The sequence below is a fragment of the Papio anubis genome, chromosome 20, assembly GCF_008728515.1.
Source record: "Papio anubis isolate 15944 chromosome 20, Panubis1.0, whole genome shotgun sequence".
NCBI classification, from domain to species: domain Eukaryota; kingdom Metazoa; phylum Chordata; class Mammalia; order Primates; family Cercopithecidae; genus Papio; species Papio anubis.
In genome coordinates this window covers 13,825,415-13,849,626 of record NC_044995.1, presented here as the reverse complement: position 1 = coordinate 13,849,626, position 24,212 = coordinate 13,825,415, and the positions used below count along the sequence as shown (strand labels likewise).

The window sequence follows — 24,212 nt, the reverse complement described above, 5'->3', positions numbered from 1 at the left end:
CTGCCCAGTGAGAAAGTCATTACTACCTCCATTTCTTTTTTTTAGTAGACACTGGGTTTCTCCAGGTTGCCCAGACTGTTCTTGAACTCCTCGGCTCAAACAACCTGCCTGCCTCGGCCTCCCAAAGTGTTGAGATTACAGGCGTGAGCCACCGAGCCTGGCCTACTACCTTCATTTTATACTTGGGGATACAAGCTGAGGAGGACAAATGCACCCAAGGTTGGCTGGGCACAGAGGCTCAGGCCTGTAATCCCAGCACTTTGGGAAGCCGAGGCACGTGGATTGCTTGAGACCAGGAGTTCAAGGCCAGCCTGGGCAACATGGAGAAACCCTATCTCTACTAAAAATACAAAAATTATGCCATGCGTGGTGGCACACACCTGTCATCTCAGCTACTGCAGAGGCTGAGGCAGGAGGATCTCTTGAGCCCAGGAGGTCGAGACTGCAGTGAGTCTTGAACGTGCCACTGCACTCTAGCCTGGGCAACAGAGTAAGACTCCATCTCACAACAACAACAAAAAATGTAGGCAAGATCTACATGTGTTACAAGCGGTAAAACGCAGGCTTCATTCTCTCAAAAGTCCATGTTCTTAACCATTGTGTATACTGTCACTTCAAGCCAGGAAGTACCCGAAAGATCATTCTTTTTTTTTTTTTTTTTTTTTTTTGGGACTGAGTCTTGCTCTGTCGCCCAGGCTGGAGTGCGGTGGCCGGATCTCAGCTCACTGCAAGCTCCGCCTCTCGGGTTCACGCCATTCTCCTGCCTCAGCCTCCCGAGTAGCTGGGACCACAGGCGCCCGCCACTTCGCCCGGCTAGTTTTTTGTATTTTTTAGTAGAGACGGGGTTTCACCGTGTTAGCCAGGATGGTCTCGATCTCCTGACCTCGTGATCCGCCCGTCTCGGCCTCCCAAAGTGCTGGGATTACAGGCTTGAGCCACCGCGCCCGGCCCCGAAAGATCATTCTAAATGATAATAACTTTAATGGTGAACACTGATAGGCCACGTGCCAGGCACTCACACACATTGACTCATCAGAGCATCACAACACCCTATGATTATTCCTTCCATTTTACAGATAAGAAAACTGAGGCCTAGAGAAGTGAAGTACCTTACCCCAGGGCTAAGTGGGAAGTGGCTCAAAAGCAAGCCGGTGTTCTAATCCAAGGTGATGAGAAGATCTGCCCCAGATATCTGTTTGTTTTTGATCTTGTGAGTTAGAAATTTTGTGGGCTCCCAGGCCGGGCGTGGTGGCTCACACCTGTAATCCCAGCACTTTGAGAGGCCGAGGCAGGTGGATCACGAGGTCAGGAGATCAAGATCATACTGGCTAACACAGTGAAACCTTGTCTCTACTAAAAATACAAAAAAATTAGCCGAGTGTGGTGGCACGTGCCTGTAGTCCCAGCTACTCAGGAGGCTGAGGAAGGAAAATCGCTTGAACCTGGGAGGCAAAGGTTGCAGTGAGCCAAGATCATGCTACTGCACTCCAGCCTGGGCAACAGAGGGAGACTCCATCTCAAAAAAAAAAACAATCTTGCAGGCTCCCCAGACCTCCTGGCCTCTCCACAGAACCAGAACTCCACCCCTTGCGGCCCAGAAACCCAATTGGTTCCCCTAGAAAATAGGTAGACGTCAGACTCATGTTAAAAGTTTTATTTAGGAAGCTCCAGGGGCTGGGGTTCGGGCATGGGGTGGGAAAGGAGAGGTGCAGTGTGGACGCCGCCCTCTCCTCCCCTCTAGTGCATTAATACTGGATGGGAGCATCTGACAGAAGTGAGATCAGGCAAGGGGCGGTGTCTGCACCCCACAGCGCATGTTGGCTGGAACAGCAAAGTCTGAAAAGAAGAAATCAAGGTTAAAACTCAGGGGCCTAGGCAGAGCTCCAGGCCCCACTGGAGACCCAGAAATCCTAGGAACCTTTCCTCTTCGGGGAACTAGAGTTTTGGCCCCCAGCCCACTCCTTCCCTCAGACCCAGGGGCCCAGGCCCCCAGCCCCTCCTCCCTCAGACCCAGGGGCCCAGGCCCCCAGCCCCTCCTCCCTCAGATCCGGGAGTCCAAGCTCCCAGTCCCTCCTCTCTCATACCGAGAAGCCCAGGTCCCCAGCTGCTCACCAATCTGCTGAGGTTTAGGCAAGTTCAGGTTGTCCATGATTTTGACAAACTCCTCACAGCTGCGGGTGAGCCGAGGGTTCAGAGTCCTCTCCTCCTCCACGGTGGACACTGTGAACCCTAGTGGCCAAGGGAGGGGAAGGAAAGTCAAGGAGTCCAGTGCCTCAGGCCTCTCAGAACTACATTCCCTAGGAGGCTTTGGGTGCCTCTCTGGCAGGGGTTCTTCCCAGAATATTCCTAAAATAGCTTTCCCTCCTCCATGGGAACTATGGGAAATGTAGTTTTCCCCAGTTCCCTAAGCTCCGCAAGTAAGGCCCAGGAAAATCCATGCCCTGCAGAATTCCAGGCATCTGGCAGTCACATAGTTTCTACATCCACACACAGCAGGCTCAAGCACTTATCTTTTTTTTTTTTTTTTGAGACAGGGTCTTCCTATATCACCCAGGCTGGAATATAGTGGTATGATCACAGCTCACTGCAGCCTCAACCTCCTGGGCTCAAGCAATCCTCCTACCACAGCCTCTCAAGTAGCTGGCAGCATGCCACCCTGCCTGGCTAATTTTTTGTATTTTGTAGAGGCAGAGTTTTGCCATGTTACTCAGGCTGGTCTCGAACTCACTCCTGGGCTCAAACGAGCCTCCTGCCTCAGCCTCCCAAAGTGCTAGGATTACAGGTGTGAGCCCCCTTGCCCAGCCTCAAACACTTAATTTTTTTTGCCCAGAGAAATTTCTGAGACTGGTAGTCTTCATGCCCTACAAGGATTACAGAGATTTACACTCCCCTTTCAAAGTTATTATTATTTTTTTTTTTTTTGAGACACAGCCTCACTCTGTCTCCCAGGCTGGAGTGCAGTGGTGTGATCTTGGCTCACTGCAACCTCCACCTCCCAGGTTCAAGCAATTCTCCTGCCTCAACCTCCCGAACAGCTGGGATTACAGGCTCCTCCAGGAAGCCCTCACCATGGTAATCATGAGCAGGGTAGATCAGACAGTCGCCTGGAAGTGTGAAGATCTTTTCATGGACCGAGTGGTATAAGGTCTTGGCACAGCCTGGGGAAGGAAAGATCAGAGGTCAGTGGATCAACAGGATTCTGTCTAACCCCTTCCTTCAAGAAAAGGGTGAGAGGATAAAATCACTATAGCTAAAGCATCTCCTTCATGTCCTGCCAATATCCCTTTGTCTAAGTAGAGAACAGGGAAAAGCATTCTAGGCAGATGGAACAGCATGTACAAAGAATTGAGGAATGGTGAGAAATTCAGCATGGCTGTAAATAGGGTTGGAATGACACCGTGAAGCACCAAAGAGTGTCATTTGTGACCTTGGCTGTCACCCAGGGGATGTCAAGTAAAGGTTCTGAACAAGGAAGGTGGACTAGAAGGTAAGAAACTGAAGACAAAGCCAGGTGCAGTGGCTCATGCCTGTAATCCTAGCACTTTGGGAGGCTGAGGCAGGTGGACTACCTGAGGTCAGGAGTTCAAGACCAGCCTGGCCAACATGGTGAAACCCTGTCTCTACTAAAAATACAAAAATTAGCCAGGCGTGGTGATGGGTGCCTGTAATCCCAGCTATTCAGGAGGCTGAAGCAGGAGAATTGCTTGAACCTGGGAGGTGGAGGTTGCAGTGAGTCAAGATCACACCACTGCACTCCAGCCTGGGAGACAGAGTGAGGTTCTGTCTAAAAAAAAAACAACAACAAAATGAAAAAAAGAAAGAAACTGAAGACATGAGGCCCAGGAGGAGAGTGTGACGCCATGGTCCCCACAAGCAGCTCTGAGTCCTAAGTAGGGGGCAAACCTCTCTTCCACCTTGCATTTCAGCCTAAATCCTTCAGCTTCCTGACTGTACTTCGAATGGATAAACGGAAGATTGGGAGCCTTGAAGAGAAAAAGACAGAGACTGAGATGCAGAGATAAGGAGAGAGGGAAGAGGGAGGAAGACGCCTGGGGATGTGGCTTCCCATGACCATCTCATCATGGCTTCTGTCTTTCCCTCTCATCCAGCCTCACTTCTCCCTGCAAGGCAGCTAAATTCCAGGCCTAGTGTTAACCCCACATTGTCACACATGCTCAAAGGATGGCCCAACCCTGAGATTCTGAAACTACACTCCCTTTCCACAGGGAAGCTCCTAAATCTAACTGCCCCTAGCAGCTAGACTCTAAATGGATCATTGCTCCCTGGCAAATAAACCGCTGGCTCTAACAACTTCTTTTTTTCTCTCTCGCTCTTTTTTTTTTTTTTTTTTTGAGACGGAGTCTCGCTCTGTCACCCAGGCTGGAGTGCAGTGGCACAATCTCGGCTCACTGCAACCTCCGCCTCCTGGGTTCAAGCAAATCTCTGCCTCAGCCTCCTGAGTAGCTGGGACTATAGGCACCCACCACCACAGCCGGCTAATTTTTGTATTTTTAGAGACGGGGTTTCTTGAACTCCTGACCTCATGATCCACCTGCCTTGGCCTCCCAAAGTGCTGGGATTACAGACGTGAGCCACCACACCCAGCCCTTCTTTTTTCTTTTCTTCTTCTTTTTTTTTTTTTTAAGCTATATTTGTTTCTTAGAGAGGGAGTCTCACTATGTTGCCCAAGCTAGGCTCAAATAGGTAACTAATACACCCCTGAATCTAACTGTCCCCCAACAGCTAAGCCCCTGAATCTAACTCTTCCCATACTCTAGCATGGGGGTCCTCAACCCTGGGTACTGGTCCGTGGTCTGTTAGGAACTGGGCTGTGCAGAAGGTGGTGAGCGACAGGTGACTGAGCAAAACTTCATCTGTATTTACAGCTGCTCCCCATTGCTCCCATTACCACCTGAGCTCTGCCTCCTGTCAGATCCACGGCAACATTAGATTCTCATAGGAGCACAAACCCTATTGTGAACTGCACGTGGGAGGGATCTAGGTTATGTTCTCCTTATGAGAATCTAATGCCTGATGATCTGTCACTATCTTCCATCTCTCCCACATGGGACCATCTAGTGTAGGAAAACAAGTTCAGGGCTCCCACTGATTCTACATGATGGTTAGTTACATAATTATTTCATTATCTATTGCAATGTAATAATAATAAAGTGCACAATAAATGTAACGCATTTGAATCCCCAAAACTATGCCCCGCCATGGTCCATGGAAAAATTAACTTCCACAAAACCAGTCCTTGGTGCCAAAAAGGTTGGGGACCACTGCTCTAGCAGGGAAACTCCTTGAATTTAATACTGAAGCCTCCTAAAAGTCTAATGTCCATCCATTCATTCTTTTTTTTTTTTTTTTTTGAGACAGAGTCTCGCTCTGTCGCCCAGGCTGGAGTGCAGTGGCGCGATCTCGGCTCACTGCAAGCTCCGCCTCCCGGGTTCACGCCATTCTCCTGCCTCAGCCTCCCGAGTAGCTGGGACTACAGGCGCCCACAACCGCGCCCGGCTAATTTTTTGTATTTTTAGTAGAGACGGGGTTTCACCGTGGTCTCGATCTCCTGACCTTGTGATCCGCCCGCCTCGGCCTCCCAAAGTGCTGGGATTACAGGCGTGAGCCACCGCGCCCGGCCCATCCATTCATTCTTATAACAGATACTTCAACACTTGACACACATGTAACTATATGAAGATCTTGGGCTGGATAAAGGAGCTGGTCACCTTGCTGGAAGTCTGTCCGCCCACACCCACGGATCAACAGGGCATCTCCAGTGAAGGCCATGCTGTGGTCATTCAGGACGAAGGTGACACAGCCTGGGGTGTGGCCAGGGCTGGCCCTGGTCTCCAAGGCCTGGCAGGGGTGGCAGAGTACAGAGAGAGTCACCAAGAATCCTTCAAGATGAAACGGGTCCCCAAAGCCCCACCCTACTCCAAGGTCTTATCTAGATGCATATTTTGGTAAAAATTTAGATTCCCAGGCTCTAATCTTATATTATCAGAGTAAACTCCAAGTGGATTAAATATTTCTTTTTTTTTTTTTTTGAGACGGAGTCTCGCTCTGTCGCCCAGGCTGGAGTGCAGTGGCCGGATCTCGGCTCACTGCAAGCTCCGCCTCCCGGGATCACGCCATTCTCCTGCCTCAGCCTCCGGAGTAGCTGGGACTACAGGCGCCCGCCACCAAGCCCGGCTAGTTTTTTGTATCTTTTAGTAGAGACGTGGTTTCATCGTGTTAGCCAGGATGGTCTCGATCTCCTGACCTCGTGATCCGCCCGTCTCGGCCTCCCAAAGTGCTGGGATTACAGGCTTGAGCCACCGCGCCCGGCCAAATATTTCAATGTGTGAAAAATAAAACCACAAAGCTGTGACACACAACAACAAAAATACAATAACCTCTGGTTGGGAAGGTGATACGGTTTGGCTGTGTCCCCACCCAAATCTCATCTTGAATTATAGGTTCCATAATCCCCATGTGTTATGGGAGGTAATTTAATAAAGGGGGCAGGTTTCTCCCATGCTGTCTCGTGATGGTGAATAAGTCTCATGAAATCTGACAGTTTTATAAAGGGCGGTTCCCCTGCACATGCTCTCTTGCCTGCTGCCATGTAAGACATGCCTTTGCTCTCTGCTCCTCCTTCGTCTTCTACCCTGATTGTGAGGCCTCCCCAGCCATGTGGAACTGTGAGTCCATTAAACCTCTTTTTCTTTATAAATGACCCAGTCTCGGGGATGTCTTTATTAGCAGCATGAGAACAGACTAATATAGTAAATTGTACTAGTAGAGTGAAGTGCTGCTATAAGGAGACATGAAAATGTGACTTTGGAACTGGGTAACATGCAGAGGTTTGAACAGTTTGGAAGGCTCAGAAGATAAAAGAATGTGGGAAAGTTTGGAACTTCCTAGAGACTTGTTGAATGGCTTTGACCAACATGCTGAGAGTGATATGGACAATGAAGTCCAACCTGACATGGTCTTAGATGGAGATGAGGAACTTTTTGGGAACTGGAATAAAGGTCACTTTTGTTATGTGTTAGCAAAGAGACTGGCAGCATTCTGCCCCTGCCCTTGAGATCTGTGGAACTCTGAACTTGAGACAGATGATTTAGGGTACCTAGTAGAAGAAATTTCTCAGCAGGAAAGCATTCAAGAGGTGACCTGAGTGCTGTTAAAAGCATTCATTTCAGTTTTATGTATTCACAAAGATATGGTTTGGAATTGGAGCCTATGTTTAAAAGGGAAACAGAGCATAAATGTTTGGAAAATTTGCAGCCTGACAATGTGATAGAAAAGAAAAACCCATTTTCTGAGGAAAAATTCAAGCCTGCTGCAGAAATTTGCATAAGTCACGAGGAGCCAAATGTTAATCACCAAGACAATGGGAAAAATGTCTCCAGGGCACGTCAGAGGTTTTCACAGCAGCCTCTCCCATCACAGGCCCAGAGAACTAGCAGAAAAAATGGTTACATGGGCAGGGCCCATGGCCTTGCTGTTTTGTGCAATCTCAGGACTTGGTGCCCTGCATCCCAGCTGGGGCTAAAAGGGGCCAAGTACAGCTCAGGGCATTGCTTCAGAGGGTGCAAGCCCCAAGTCTTGGTGGCTTACACATGGTGCTGGGCGTGCTGGTGAGCAGAAGTCAAGAACAGAGGTTTGGGAACCTCCACCTAGATTTGAGAGGCTGTATGGAAATGCCTGGACGTCCATGCAGAGGTGTGCTGCAGGGGTGAAGCCTTCATAGGGAACCTCTGCTAGGGCAGTGCAAAAGGGAAATGTGGAGTGGGAGCCACCAGAGTCCCCACTGGGGCACTGCCCCTAGTGGAGCTGTGAGAAGAGGGCCATCGCCCTTCAGACCCCAGAATGGTCAATCCACCGACAACTTGCACCATGTGCCTGGAAAAGCCACAGATACTCCACATCAGCCCGTGAAAGCAGCCAGAAGAGGGGCTGTACCCTGCAAAGCCAGAGGGGCAGAGCTGCCCAAGACCATGGGAACCCACCTCTTGTATCAGTGTGACCTGGATGTAAGACACGGAGTCAAAGATCTTTTTGGAGCTTTAAGATTTGACTGCCCCACTGGATTTAGGACTTGCATGGAGGCTGTAGCCCCTTCATTTTGGCCAATTTCTTCCATTTGGAATGGATGTGTTTACCCAATCTCTGTACCCCATTGTATCTAGGAAGTAACTAAACTTGCTTTTGATTTTACAGGCCCATAGGTGGAGGGACTTGCCTTGTCTCAGATGAAACTTTATTTTGTTGGTTTTTTTTTTTTTTTTTCAGAGACAGAATCTTGTTGTGTCACCCAGGCTGGGGTGGGGTGGTGCAATCTTGGCTCACTGCAACCTCTGCCTCCCAGATTCAATCAAGTCTTGTGCCTCAGCCTCCCGAGTAGTTGAGACTACAGGCGTGTGCCCCCATGCCTGGCTAAGTTTTGTATTTTTAGTATAGACAGGGTTTTACTATTTTGGCCAGGCTGGTCTTGAACTCCTGACCTCAGGTGATCTGCCTGCCTTGGCCTCCCAAAGTGCTGGGATAACAGGTGAGCCACCATGCCCAGCCTCAGATAAGACTTTGGACTGTGGACTTTTGACTTAATGCTGAAATGAGTTGAGACTCTGGGGGACTGTTGGGAAGGTATGATTGGTTTTGAAATGTGAGGACATGAGATTTGGGTGGGGACCAAAGTAGAATATGGTTTGGCTGTGTCCCCACCCAAATCTCATCTTGAATTGTAGCTCCCATAATCCCCACGGGTTGTGGGAGGAACCTGGTGGGAGGTAATTAAATCATGGGGGTGGGTTTTTCTCATGATAGTGAATAACTCTCACGTGATCTGATGATCTTACAAAGGGCAGTTCCCCTGCACACGATCTCTTGCCTGCTGCCATGAAAGCAGTACCTTTGCTCCTTCTTTGCCTTCCACCATGATTGGGAGGCCTCCCAAGCCATGTGGAACTGTGAGCCCATTAAACCCCTTTTTCTTTATAAATGACCCAGTCTTGGGTATGTTTTTTTTTTAATTTTTTTTTTGAGACAGAGTCTCGCTCTGTTGCCCAGGCTGCAGTGCAGTGGCACAATCTTGGCTCACTACAACCCCACCTCCTCGGTTCAAGCGATTCTCCTGCCTCAGCCTCCTGAGTCGCTGGAATTTCAGATTTGTACCACCACACCTGGCTAATTTTTGTGTTTTTAGTACAGATGGAGTTTCACCACGTTGGTCAGGCTGGTCTCAAACTCCTGACTGTGTGATCCGCCCGCCTTGGCCTCCCAAAGTGCTGGGATTACAAGCGTGAGCCACTGCGCCCGGCCTTCAGGTATGTCTTTATTAGCAGCGTGAGAACAGACTAATACAGAAGGGATATTCAAATGCGACATCTAAAGTGATAAATCATTAAGGAAAAGATCAGTCAGAAGTTTCTGAATGGCAGCAACACCATAAACAAAATCTGAAGAGAACCAATATGCAGGGAAAATATATTTGTAACACATACAAACCACACAGTGGTCAATATACTTAATATACAAACAGATCTTACAAATCAATTTTAAAAAGGTAAGCACACTAATATAAAAATGAAATACTCAACAGTCATTAAAAGCAATACTGTTGAAATAAAATTCAATAATATTTTACACTTTTAAAAATACAAAATAGGCAGTAGTGGCTGGGCACAGTGGCTCACACCTGTAATCCCAGTACTTTGGGAGGCCAAGGCGGGCAGATTACCTGAGGTCAGGAGTTCAAGACCACTCCGGGCAATGTGGTGAAACCCCATCTCTACTAAAAATACAAAAATTAGCCAGGCGTGGTGGCACATGCTTGTAATCCCAGCTACTTGTGAGGCTGAGGCAGGAGAATTGCTTGAACCTGGGAGGCAGAGGTTGCAGTGAGCCAAGATTGCACCATTGTACTCCAGCCTGGATGACAAGAGTGAAACTCCACCTTAAAAAAAAAAAAGGGCCGGGCGCGGTGGCTCACGCCTGTAATCCCAGCACTTTGGGAGACCAAGACGGGCAGATCACGAGGTCAAGAGATCGAGACCATCCTGGCCAACACAGTGAAACCCCATCTCTACTAAAAATACAAAACAATAGTTGGCAGTGGGCGCCGTAGTCCCAGCTGGAGGCTGAGGTAGGAGAATGGCATGAACCCAGGAGGTGTGAGCCGGCATGAGCCGAGATCACACACTCCAGCCTACACTGGAGCAAGAGTCTGTCTCAAAAAAAAAAAAAAAAAAAGATAGTGAAAAAAGTGGCCCTTAGAGTGAGAAATGATATTTACAAACATAAACACTAGTCCTTCCTTATCTGCAGGGGCTACCTTCAAGACCCCAGTGGATATCTGAAACCTGAGATAGTACAAACCCTATAAATACTATGTTTTGTTTTGTTTTGTTTGAGACAGAGTATGGCTCTGTCACCCAGGCTGGAGTGCAATGGCATGATCTCGGCTCACTGCAACCTCCCCCTCCCAGGTTCAAGCGATTCTCCTACCTCAGCCTCTCAAGTAGCTGGGATTACAGGCACCCACCACCATGCCCAGATAATTTTTGTATTTTTTTTAGTAGAGATGGGGTTTCACCATGTTGGTCAGGCACATCTTGAGCTCCTGACCTCAGGTGATTCACCCGCCTCAGGCTCCCAAAATGCTGGGATTACAGGCATGAGCCACTGTGACTGGCCAATACTATGGTTTTCTTTATCTGATAACCAAGAAGGCTACTAAGTGATTAACAAGCAGGTAACATACTCCTATACAGCATGGATACACTGGACATAGGGATAATTCATGTCCTGAGTGGGATGGTGTGAGATTTTATAATGCTACTCAGAACGATATACAATTTAAAACTTACTAATTGTTTATCTCTGGAATTTTCCATTGAATATCTTCAGGCTATGGTTGACCACAGATAACTGAAACCACAGAAAGTGAAACCACAGGTAAAGGAGTTGTACTGGATCCAACAAAGTTCTTGGATCCAGAATATATAAAGATCACCTACAGATCAATAAGATGGACTCTCTAATAGAAAAATTAGCAAAGACTTGAAAAAAACACTTTGCAAAAGAGGGTGCCCAGATGGAACAAACACATTAAAAGGTGCCCAACTTCATCTGTCATCAAGGAAATAAAAGTAAAACCACAATAGGACGCCACTACACAACATCAGAATGGCTGGAATGAAAGATTGATTTGAAGCAACTGAAACTGTCATACACCATGGTGGAAGAGTACACAGAAAACTACTGGGCAGTTTCTACTAAAGCTAAATCTACACATACCCTGTGGCTCAACCCTTGGTATACATGTGGTCCTTGACTTATGATGGTCTGACTTAAGATTTATTTTTATTTTTATTTTTTTGTAAACAGTCTCACTCTGTCACCCAGGCTGGAGTGCAGTGGTGTGATCTCAGCTCACTGCAACCTCCGCCTCCCGGGTTCAAGCAATTCTCCTGCCTCAGCCTCCCAAGTAGCTGGGATTACAGGCACCCACCACCATGCCTGGCTAATTTTTGTCTTTTTAGTAGAGATGGAGTTTCACCATGTTGGCCAGGCTGGTCTCAAATTCCTGACCTCAAATGATCTGCCCGCCTTGGTCTCCCAAAGTGCTGGGATTACAGGTGTGAGCCAGCCACCAGGCCTGGCTTTTTTTTTTTTTCCCCCCAGACAGAGTCTGTCTCTGTCGCCCAGGCTGCAGAGCGCATTGGCATGATCTCGGCTCACTGCAACCTCAGACTCCTGGGTTGAAGTGATTCTTGTGCCTCAGCCTTCTGCGTAGCTGGGATTACAGGCATGTACCACTGTGCCTAGCTAATTTTTGCCCACACTGGCCTCCCAAAGTGCTGGGATTACAGGTGTGATGCACTCGATGACTTACAATTTTTTGACTTTACAATAGTGTGAAAGTGATACATTTTATTTCTTTTTTTCAGTAGAGACGGGCTCTCACTATGTTGACCAGCCTGGTCTTGAACTCCTGGCCTCAAGCAGTCCTCCCATCTCAGCCTCCCAGTGTGCTGGGATTACAGGCGTGAGCCACTGCACCCAGCCAAAAGTGATATGCTTTCAATAGAAATCATATTCCATGCACCCATACAGTCATTCTGTTTTTCACTTTCAATACAGTATTCAATACATTACATGAGATATTCAACACTCTTGTATAAAATAGGCTTTGTGTTAGATGAGTTTGCCCAACTGTAGGCTAATGTAAATGTTCTGAGCACTTTAAGGTAGACTAGACTAACCTATGATGTTTAGTAGGTTAAATGTATTAAATGCGGCCAGGCGCGGTGGCTCACGCCTGTAATCCCAGCACTTTGGGAGGCTGAGGCAGGCGGATCACAAGGTCAGGAGTTCGAGACCAGTCTGGCCAACATAGTGAAACACCATCTCTACTAAAAATACAAAAAATTAGCCAGGTGTGGTGGTGTGCACCTGTAATCCCAGCTACTCAGGAGGCTGAGGCAGGAGAATTGTGTGAACCCGGGAGGCAGAAGTTGCAGTGAGCCAAGATCACGCCACTTTACTCCAGCCTGGGCAACACAGTGAGACTCCATCTCGGGGGGGAAAAATATATATATAATATATTATATATATATATAAAAAATACATATTTTTATATATAGTTATATTTTATATATATATTATACATATTTTTTATATTATATATATACATAATGCATTTTTTTGAGACATGGCCTCACACTGTACCCAGGCTGGAGTACAGTGGCACAATCATGGCTCACTGAAGCCTGGAACTCCCAGGCTCAAGCAATCCTCCCACACCAGCCTTTCCAGTAGCTGGGACTATAGGCACACCACCATGCCTGGCTAATTTGTTTTTAATTTTTTGCAGAGACAGGGTCTTGCAATGTTGCCCAGGCTGGTCTCAAATTCCTGGGCTCAAACTATCCTCCCACCGCAACCTCCCAAAGTCCTGGGATTATAGGTGTGAACCACTGTGTCCAGCCTATTATTATTAACTAAAACAAAAATATCTACAATCTACTTCAGTTCATAGGAAAGAAAAGTTTTAGTAGGATAAGTTAAATGACACACCATGAGAAAACAGTTGAACACATCCAGAATGTGGAATATTTTAGAAGACAGCATGTCAAGAAGCTTCAAAAGTTAACACCCTGGAGGCCGAGCACAGTGACTGACGCCTGTAATCCCAGCACTTTGGGAAGCCGAAGCAGGCGGATCACTTGAGGTCAGGAATTTGAGACCAGCCTGGTGAACACGGTGAAACCCCATCGATACTAAAAGTACAAAAATTAACCAGGAGTGGTGGTGCATGTCTGTAATCCCAGCTACTCGGGAGGCTGAGGCAGGAGAATTGCTTGAACCCGGGAAGCGGAGGCTGCAGTGAGCCAAGATCGCGCCACTGCACTCCAGCCTGGGTGACAGAGTAAGACTCTGTCTCAAAAAAAAAAAAAAAATTAGCCAGGTATACTGGCACACGCCTACAGTCCCAGCTACTGGGGAGGCTGAGGTGGTAGAATCGCTTGAACTTGGGAGGCAAAGGTTACAGTGAGCAGAGATCATGCCACTGCACTCCAGCCTGAGTGACAGAGCAAGACTCCACCTCAAAAAAAAAAAAAAAAAAAAAAAGTAATATCCTGGAGCAAAAGGATATGAAACTGTTCTAGATCCAAATTTTTTTTTTTTTTGAGACGGAGTCTCGCTTGTTGCCCAGGCTGGAGTGCAGTGGCTGCATCTCAGCTCACTGCAAGCTCCGGCCTGCCCTATTCTTCCTGCCTCTAGCCTCCCCGGGAGAAGCTGGCTGGGACTACATAGTACCCCGCTTACTCTACTCGCTAGTTTTTTAGTATTTTTTAGTAGAGACGCATGCTTTCACTGTGCAGCTAGGATGGTCTCTGGATCTCCTCTGACTCATGATCCAATCTGCCTCGGCCTCCCAGTGCTGGGATTATAGGTTTGCTCACTGCTCGCCCCAAAAATATTTTTAATAAATAAATATAAATAAATAAAAAATAAAAAGAAAACAAAACAAAAACCAAAGAAGGAAAAAGAAAACACACACATGAGACTAAATAGACATAAATGGCCAAACACTAAGCTCAATTGCATCCTGGTTCCTGAAAACAGCTGTAGGCTGGGCACCGCGGCTCACACCTATAATCACAGCACTTTGAATCACCAAAAGGGGAGGATCGTTTGAGCCCAAGAGATTGAGACCAGCCTGGGCAACATGGTGAGATCCTATCTCTACCAAAAAAAGAAAGAAAAAAAGAAAAAAAAAAAGCTGTAAAAATTATTCCTAGGGTAATTGAAGACATCTGAACACAGGTTGAATATTTAATGATGATATAAAGTTACTGCATATTTTGTTAGATGTGACAAACGTTTTGTAAAAGAGTAAGTCTCAAAGTATAGCCTAGGGAACCCTGACAGTCTGCAAGATCAAAACTATTTATGGACTTTTCGCCCATTTTCACTCTCATTCCCCAAAAACATTCACGGGGCGGGGGTAGGGGGGCAGTTGTAAAAGTTTTGTGACCTGTACTGACATAATTGCTCTGATGGCTGATGAAATCTGTGCTTGTGTATTTTTTTTTTTCTTTTGAGACAGAGTCTCACTCTGTTGCCCACGCTGGAGTGCAGTGGAGCGATCTCGGCTCACTGCAACCTCCACCTCCTGGGTGTTCAAGTGATTCTCATGCCTCAGCCTCCTGAGTAGCTGGGATTACAGGAGCGTGCCACCATGCCCGGTTAATTTTTGTATTTTTAGTAGAGACGGGGTTTCACCACGTTGGCCAGGCTAATCTCAAACTCCTGACCTCGGGTGATCCGCACACCTCGGCTTCCCAAAGTGCCAGGATTACAGGTGTGAGCCACTGCGCCCGGCCTGTGCTTGTGTATTGTTATATTTTGTACTATTATTTCAATGTAGATTTTAAAAAATTCAAAATAAGAAATTGTGGGTGGGGAACACATAACATCTTGACCTAAAGCACCCTTAATTGTCCCTGAAACTTGTCCAGTGATTTCCCCAACAGCCCAGCCTGCCTAACCCCAAATTCTTTCAACAAATTCATTCTTCCCTTCCGTGATGCATCATGTCCGTGACACACCCCCAGAGCTTTTCTTTCATCTGTTCCCTGCAGCAGCTAAACCTGAAACTACACTCATCAAAGAAACACAACCCAGAAGGGATCCTATAAAGCATTCCGCCGGCTGGCCTTGGAGTTCCCACGGCCTACACTGCCCCCTGGTGGCAAGTAAGCTCTCAGCTTCTTTTCCATTTGGTTCCCAAGTTCTTTCCCTCCATTATTCAAAACTATAGTAAACCCCTCTTATCTGCCTGGGATACATTTCAAGACCCGGAGTGGATGCCTAAAACTGCAGATAGTACAGAACCCTACACACTATGCTTTTTCCTATACATACGCACCTATGATAGAGTTTATAAATTAGGCACACTAATAAATTAATAACTAATAATAAAACAGACAAATTACAGCAAGGCATGATGGTGCATGTCTGTAGGCCCAGCTACTTGGGAGGCTGAGGCAGGAGGATCGTCTTAGCCAGTGTTCAAAATACCAGCCTGGACAACATAGCGAGACCCCATCTGAAAAAAAAAATAGGTCGGGCACAGAAGCTCAAATCTGTAATCCTATCACTTTGGGAAGTCAATGCAGGTGGATCACTTGAGGTCAGGAGTTCGAGACCAGCCTGGCCAACATGATGAAACCCCATCTCCACCAAAAATATTTTAAAAATCAATTAAGTGGGCATGGTGGCGCTCACTTGTAAACCCAGCTACTGCTACTTGGGAGGCTGAGACAAGAGAATCACTTGAACTCAGGAGGTGGAGGTTGCAGTAAACCAAGATTGTGCCACTGTACACCAGCCTAGGCAACAGAATGAGACTCCGTCTCAAAAGAAAAAAAGATGGAGTGATGGATGGAGATGTACACTGTAAAAAAAAAAATTTAAGCCTGGTGCAGTGGCTCACTCTAATCCCAGCACTTTGGAAGGCCAAGGAGGGAGGATTGCCTGAGCCCAGGAGGTCGAGGCCAGCCTGGGCAATGTGGCAAAACTCTGTCTTTACAAAAAACACAAAAGCGAGCCAGGAGTGGTGGTGCACACCTGTTGTTCCAGCTATTTGGAAGGCTGAGGCAGGAGGACTGCTTGAGCCAGGAGGCTGAGGCTGCAGTGAGCTGTGATTGCAACACTGCGCTCCAGCCTGGATAACAAAGTGAGACCCCGTCTCAAAAAAAAAAAAAAAAAAAAATTCAGCTTTTCTCTATGCTTAAATTTTTCATAATAAAATGTTGGAAGAAAAATTACTTGTTTCACAATTTTAAAAGGAGGAAGTATTGAAACCCACACTTGAGTCACATAAGAATCAATGGTGGAGCTTTTAAAACATGCCAATTCCTTGTGCCCACCCAGAACAATTAAATCAGACTCTGATTCTAAGGGACCTGGGGGATCAGTGTTTTCAGCAGTACTTCTCTAAGCCAGCGTATTTAACAGGCAAGCCTAACTTTCTGATTTGGCCGCCCTGTGGCAGCTAAGATGTTCACTTCTCATTGTTTATTAAAAAAAAAAAAACTCGGGCCAGGCGCGGTGGCTCACACCTGTAATTCCAGCACTTTGGGAGGCTAAGGCAGGCAGATCACTTGAGGCCAGCAGCTCACGACCAGCCTGGCAGTATGGCGAAACCCCGTCTCTAATAAAAACACAAAATTTAGCCAGACATGGTGGCGCACGCCTATAATCCCAGCTACTGGAGAGGCTGAGGCGGAAGGATCACCTGAACTCGGAAGGTGGAGGTTGCAGTGAGCCGAGATTGCGCCACTGCACTCCAGCCTGGGCGACAGAGTGAGGCTCTGTCTCAGGAAAAAAAAAAAGAATTGTTCCTGTTTCGGTGATCCACTGCCTTTTAGCGTCATCGTGTAGTGTGCTTTGTCCCCTGCCCTACACCCCTGCTGTCTTTTGTGCACATGAGCAAGTGTGTCTCTGGGCTTCACACCTAGAAGGGGAACCTCTGGGTTGGAGACCCTCAAGGCAGTCAGCTAATCCTTGAAACAGTCTCAAGAGGAGGGTGCTGTGATAAACCCTGTGTTTTAGCGCAGGGAACTGAGGCTCCCAGAGGGAGGCAGAGGTTACAGTGAGCCAAGGAATTGGCCTGCACTCCAGCCTGGGTGACAGAGTGACTCTCTGTCTCTCAAACAAAAGAAAACTTTATTCTACAGCCAGAAACCTTGAAATTTATTACATGTTTTGTGTGAGATGAACAACTGGTTGAAGCTGGTTTTCAGAGAAGTTAAACATTTGTTAAAATCATTTGGTGGCCCGGCTCCAAGTGCTTGGGGTTTCAATGATTCTGAATGTTGGAAAAGTCATGCAGCAGCATTATTCATGACCAAAACTTTGAATAATCGGAGAATGAGGGACATGGTGAAACAGTGCCTGTAAATTCACTTGTACTTTGGGAGGCTGGGGGCAGGAGGACTGCTTTGATTTCAGGAGCACACAGCTGCTTGTGGGCAGGTGGCAGTGGGGCAGAACACACCATCTATTTTTTGCATGAACCATAAGCCTAAGAATCATTTTAACTTTTTTCACATTGAAAACTATCAAAGTAACATGCCAACAACTAGATGAGGCTGGGCACAGTGGGGCTCACACCTGTAATCTAACACTTTGGAAGGCCAAGGCAGGAGGTTGCTTGGGAGGCCAGGGAGTTGAGACCAGCCTGAGCAACACAGCAGACTCAGAGGATATCCTGACCCAACACAGTGAAACCCACGTCTCTACTAAATACAAAAAAATTAGCTGGTGGCTGAGCCTGTAGTCCCAGCTACACCCAGGAGGCTGGAGGCAGAAGAAAGAATAGAGAAGCGTGAACCAGGGGGCTTGAGCTGCAGTGAAGTGGGAGATGGCCCACTGCACTCCAGCCTGGGCAACTGAACTCCGTCTCAAAAGAAAAGGGAAAAAATTTTACAAAGTAGCTGGGCAGCCCAAGCGCAGTGGCTCATGGCTGTAATCCCAGCACTTTGGGAGGCCCGAGGTGGGTGAATCACGAGGTCAGGAGATCTGAGAGACCATCCTGGCTAACACTGATGAAACCTCATCTCACCAAAAAGTAATACAAAAATTAGCGGGTGTGGTGGCCGAGGCCTGTAGTCCCAGCTACTTGGGAGGCTGAGGCAGGGAAGGAGAATGGGGCGTGAACCTGGGGCTGGAGCTTGCAGTCCAGCTGAGATGTACAGCTACTGCACTCCTAGCCTGGAAGCGTGGAGTGAGATTCCATCTCAAAAAAAAAATTAGCTGGGCATGGTGGCACATGCCCATAGTCCCAGCTATTCAGGAGGCTACAGTGGGAGGATCACCTGAGCCCAGGAGTTGGAGGCTGCAATGAGCTATGCTCATACCACTGCATACCAGCTTGGGCAACAGAGCAAGAGCTTGTCTCAAAAAAAATTAAAAAAAAAAAAAAACTATATGAAATCCAAATTTTATTTTTTATTTTTATTTTTTTATTTTGAGATGGAGTTTCGCTCTTGTCACTCATGCTAGAGTGCAATGGCACCATCTGGGCTCACTGCAACCTCCACGGCCCGGCCGAGGTTCAAGCAATTCCCCTGCTTCAGCCTCCCGAGTAGCTGGGACTACAGGGACACCCCACCATGCCTGGCTTATTTTGCATTTTTAGTAGAGACCGGGTTTCACCATGTTGGTCAGGCTGATCTCAGGTGATCCACCCGCCTCAGCCTGCCAAAGTGCTGGGATTACAGGCGTGAGCCTGGCCTGAAAACCAAATTTAAAGGCCACAAATAAAGTCTTATTGGAACACAGCCATGCCTATTCATTTATGCAGTGTCTGTGGCTGCTTTCACACCACAATAAGAGCTGAGTAGCTGTCACAGAGACCCTACTACCTGTAAAAACTGAAAATATTTACTATCTGGGCCTTCACAGAAAAAGGTAGCCAACTGCTACTACATAGCAATCAGTAGGAAAGAACTCCAAGTATAAACAACATCACGTGTGAAAAAAAGCTAGACACAAAAGAATAAACTGTGTAAGTCCTGTTTATAAGGTCAGAACAAGCAAAATTGGGCTGTGGTTAAATGCATCAGAACCATGGTGCCTTGGCAGGGTGGTCATTGGCCAGAAAGTGAGGCAAGGAAGCCTTCTGGGGTGATAGGCAAGTTCTGTATCGGGATCTGGGTAAATACTCATGCACATGTATAATATGTGGACTCACTTCATTCAATGGATGTTAACAACTAGTGTTTTTGTTTGTTTGTTTGTTTTTTGAGATGGAGTCTCGCCTTGTCACCCAGACTGGAGTGCAGTGGTGAGATCTTGGCTCACTGCAAACTCTGCCTCCCGGATTCAAGTGATTCTCCTGTCTCAGCCTCCTGAGTAGCTGGGATTACAGGTGCCCCACCACTATACTGCCTAATTTTTCTATTTTTAGTAGAGACAGGGTTTCGCCATGTTGGCAAGGCTGGTCTCGAACTCCTGACCTCAAGTGATCCACCTGCCTCAGCCTCTCGAAGTGCTGGGATTACAGGCATGAGATATGGTGCCTGGCCTTAATTTTTTTTTTTTTTTTGAGATAGGGTCTTGCTCTGTCACCCAGGCTGGAGTGCAGTGGTGTGATCACGTCTCACTGCAACCTCCACCTTCTGAGTTCAAGCAATCCTCCCACCTCAGCCTCCTGAGTGGCTCAGACTGCAGGTATGCGCCACCATGCCCTGCTAACTTTTGTATTGTTTTGTAGAGACAGGGTCTCACCATGTTGCCTAGGCTGGTCTTAAACTCCTGGGCTCAAGCAATCCACCCGCCTTGGCCTCCCAAAGTGCTGAAATTACAGGCGTGAGCCACCACACCCAGGCTAACAATTCATTTTTTAAAAGTAGAAGGAAAAATAAAGGAGAGAAAAATGGATCCCCATCTCCAAAATCTCAGACAAGCCAGGCATGGTGGTTCATGAATCGCTTGCGCTCAGGAGGCAGAGGCTGCAGTGAACTGAGAGCTTACCACTGCACTCCAGCCTGGGTGACAGAGCAAGACTCTGTCTCAAAAAAATAAATAAAAATGTGGCCGGGCGCAGTGGCTCATGCCTGTAATCCCAACACTTTGGGAGGCCAAGGCAGGTGGATCACCTGAGGTAGGGAGTTGGAGACCAGCCTGACCAACATGGAGAAAGCCCATCTCTACTAAAAATACAAAATTAGCCAGGCATGGTGGTGCATGCCTGTAATCCCAGCTACTCGGGAGGCTGAGGCGGGAGAATCGCTTGAACCCAGGAGGCTGAGGTTGCGGTAAACTGAGATAGCACCATTGCACTCCAGCCTGGGCAACAAGAGCAAACTCCATCTCAAATAAATAAATAAAACAAAAAAAATTAGCTGGGCTTAGTGGCTCATGCCTGTAATCCCAGCTACTTGGGAGGCTGAAACAAGAATCACTTGAACCCGGGAGGTGAAGGTTGCAGTAAACCAAGATCGCACCACTGCACTCTAGCTTGGGCAACAAAGTGAGACCCTGTCTCAAATTTAAAAAAAAAAATTGCCTAAGGCTGAGGAGGGGAAAGGGAAGGTTAGGGGTGATGGCTAAGGGGTGTGGGGTCTTTTTGGAGTAATGGAAACATTTTCCAATTAATGGTAGTAACGGATGAACAAGTCTGAATATACTAAAAGTCACTGAATTGTATACTTGAAATAGATAAATCATATGGTATGTGGGTTATATCAATAAAGCTATTAAGCCTGGGCAACATAGTGAGATCCCAGCTCAACAAAAAATTTAAAAATTAGCCAGGTATGGTGGCAGGTGCCTGTAGTCCCAGCTACTTGGGAGACTGAGGCAGGAGGATCACCGGAGCTCAGACGGTCAAGGCTGCAGTAAGCTATGATCCCACCATTGCACTCCAGCCTGGGTGACAGAGCAAGACCCTTTCTCAAAAACAAACAAACGAACAACAACAAAAAAAGGGTGGGTGCAGTAGCTCATGCCTGTAATCCCAGCACTTCAGGAGGCCAAAGTAGGAGGATCACTTGAGCCCAGTAGTTCAAGACCAGCCTGGGCAACACAGCAAAACCCTGTCTCTACAAGAATATACATAAATTAGTCAGGTGTGGTGGTGCATGCTTGTGGTCCCAGCTGCCAGGGAGGCTAAGGTGGGAGGATCACCTGATCCTGGGAGGTCGAGGCTGACTGCACTCCAGCCTGGGTGACAGAGACCCAGTCTCAAATTAAAAAAAAAAAAGAAAGAAAGAAAGAAAAAAAAACCTGAAGCTAAATCTACCATAGCTAAACCTTTCAACATTCATTCCAAGAAATGTTTGTTAGCACCTATTATGTACAATGCACATACATGTACAATGCATTTTTGCCTACTTCCAGAAAAAGGCCTGAAATAAAGCTTCTGTAACCATTGTAGCTAAACTCTCTTCCCACACACAGCCCTCATTTCCTCTAAACACTCTGACTCAAATGAACTGTCCTTATTTAGCAAAACTCTTAACCTGGAGGCTGTCTTCTGTCCCCAAAGTCAGTAAAACTTTATTACACATCTTTAGCAATTGATCAGAAAAATGCCCTGCCAGCTGTTTCCCTCCCGCTGAGGGAAACTTCCCTGACCCTCCCCCCGACGCCCCGGTTGCAATTCTGGCCGGAAACCCGCTGGTGCCTGGGGCAAAGAGAGTGAGGAAGGCAGGAACCTTCAGACCTTTCCAGTGTGAGGCAACTGCAGGGCTGAGACTAGGGTGAGGCTGTTGGTGCAAGATTTAAGGAGGCGCTCACTCGCAGGTGCGGACCCTGCACTTACAGGACCCTGAGAGTTAGTGCCTCCTTAAATGTTGCACTTCAGGGTCCTCACAGTCCTTATCCTAGTCCTAGGCTCTAGGTTCTAAGCACCCAGATGCTCCTTCCTCAAACGGTTTCCGCAAGACAGGACTGGGTCTCTTTCCTTCTCAGCCCTGCCCTCAGAATTCCAGACCCTAATCAACTTTTATGGAGATGCGTGCCAGGCCCTAAGCTTTAGGAAGGAAACTCCTTAAATGCTGTTGACTTAGGAGTTCCGCCAGTGCTCCACCTGCCCAGAGCCTCTTGCCCCAGTGCCCCACCTGGGTTTATGGTGCCCCCTCCCAGAAACATGAGCTCAGGGGTCAGAAACCCAGGTCCTGAGGTTCCTCCTCCCCAAGAACTCAGGATCGCAGACCCCCAGTACCCTCTTCCCTTCAGTTTAAGGAGTTCAGGCCACCACCCTCTTGGGGACCCAGCACCCAACTCACGAAGCGCCCGAAGCGGATGGAGTCTCCATCCTCAATGTGCAAGTCAGCCTGGGCCCCACTAAGGCGGGAGATGACAGACTGGCAGCCAGGGAGAAGGGAACGGAGCAGCCCCGAGCCTGTAATGTGGTCCGCGTGGCAGTGGGTATTCACTGGGAGAGAGAGGAGGGACAGGTCCAGGAGGGTACAGAGAGAACCTGGGAGTCCCAGCCCAGATCCTTCTCCCTCAGACTCAGGAGTTCAGGCCCCTGGCTTCCCATTCCACTGACACTGCAGCCCAGCCCCGCTGGAACCCAAGAGTTTGGTCCCCGAACTGACCAGCATACAGCAGCCGCAGCCCCAGCTCCTTGATCAGTTGGGCATCCCGAGGTGCTGTTTCCAGGACCGGGTCGATCAGAACGGCCTCCCGGGATTCTCTGTCACCCAGTAGGTACGTGTAGGTGCAGCTCACGGGCTCGAACATCTGGGAATGGGGAACCCAGGTGAGAGCGCAGAACCGGACTTCCACCCACCAAGTAGTCCTGACTGACTCTATCCTTTTCCTAAGATCCAGAAGCAGAAACCCCAGCCCCCTCTTTCCCCTGGAGTCGGGAGTCCGGGGCCCCACTACCTTCCTCTATCAGAACAAAACAGTTCCAACTTTCTAACATCCCAAAATCAGGGTCCCCGGCACGTTCTTTCATAGAGGACCCAGGGGTTCAGACCCAAGCCCAGAGGCCCCCAGACCACTCACCTTTAAAGGACCCAAGAGTCCAGCCCTAAACCTCCACCCCGCTTTCCGCAAGATGCAGGCGTGGGTCCTCCGGATCTCTCCCTATTAAGAGACCCCGGAGTTCCGTCCTTGCTGCCGCCTAGCGCCCAGTAGTCCCCTCCTAGGTCCAGCCACCCGCACCTGCCGCAGGAGGATGGGGGCTCCAGACCCGCCACGCTGGCTCAGCTGCCGCCGGGCGACCCTCAATACAGAACCCGCCATCGCGCCCACCGCGGAATCAGGAATGAGCGGAGGCGGAGCGCCTGCGGGAGCCCGGCGCTCCCTCACTGACCCGGGAAGGGCGGGGCGGGGGCGGAGCACGCCTTAAAGGGGCCACCGACGCCTGGGGGCAGAGGGCGGGGGGCCGCCGCGCGGGGCTGGAGCGAGGGCGAGACCGAGGAAGCCAAAGTGCAACGCCGGAAAGCTGTGAGACCTAAAGAAAACAGAGAACAGGAGACGCTGAAAGTGCGAGGGACAGACGCTCAGAGACACACAGACATACTCATGTAGGAACAGAAGCAGAAACCCAAGGAGAGGCCCTAGTACACTCATAGCCTCGGGGCCGTTTTTTTTCTTTTCCTTTTTCTTTTTTTTTTTATTTTGAAACAGAGTCTCGCTCTGTCACGCAGACTTGAGTGCAGTGACTCGATCTCGGCTTATTACAGCCTTAAACTCCCAGGTTCAAGCGATCCTCCAACCTCAGCCTCCTGAGTAGCTGTGACTATGGCACGTTGCCACCACACCCGGCACATATATATATATATACACACACACACAGACACACACACACACACACACACACACACACACATAGATATACATATACACATATGTGTATATATGTGTGTGTGAATATATATATAATTATTTGTTTTTTGCAGAGATGGAGGTCTCACTATGTTGCCCAGGCTGATCTCGAACTCCTGAGCTCAAGCGTTCCTCCCATCTTGTCCTCCCAAAGCGCTGGGATTACAGACGTGAACCACCGCGTCCCGTGGGGCTGTTTTCTAGCGGGTGGTAGGATAGTCATGGTTAGAAAAATATGTTCGGTTCCGGGAGGCAGAGGTTGCAGTGAGCAGAGATGACGGCACTGCACTTTGGAATCACAGCAGTAGTGAGACTAGGAATTCCCACTCTCATCTGGAGGATCTATGTCGCTTTGA

General features: G+C 48.1%; 1 protein-coding gene across 3 annotated transcripts; it reads right to left on the bottom strand.

Moving 5' to 3' along the window:
• Positions 1-1,639: 1,639 nt before the first annotated feature.
• On the bottom strand, positions 1,640-23,344 carry ETHE1 (ETHE1 persulfide dioxygenase). Of its 3 annotated transcripts, none has more exons than XM_003915639.3 (7): positions 23,191-23,344; positions 22,617-22,761; positions 22,302-22,450; positions 5,730-5,859; positions 3,069-3,158; positions 2,113-2,229; positions 1,640-1,836 (listed from the first exon to the last, which is right to left on the bottom strand). In XM_003915639.3, the coding sequence occupies exons 1-7, from the start codon at positions 23,269-23,271 to the stop codon at positions 1,781-1,783; spliced, it is 768 nt and encodes a 255-aa protein (XP_003915688.1). In that variant the 5' UTR covers positions 23,272-23,344; the 3' UTR covers positions 1,640-1,780. The 3 variants fall into 3 exon arrangements, with proteins under 3 accessions (XP_003915688.1, XP_009192903.1, XP_021786835.1); XM_009194639.4 differs by having other exon boundaries at positions 23,032-23,292; XM_021931143.2 differs by lacking the exons at positions 22,617-22,761; positions 23,191-23,344 and adding an exon at positions 10,860-10,920 and having other exon boundaries at positions 22,302-22,404.
• Between the last annotated feature and the right edge of the window lie 868 nt (positions 23,345-24,212).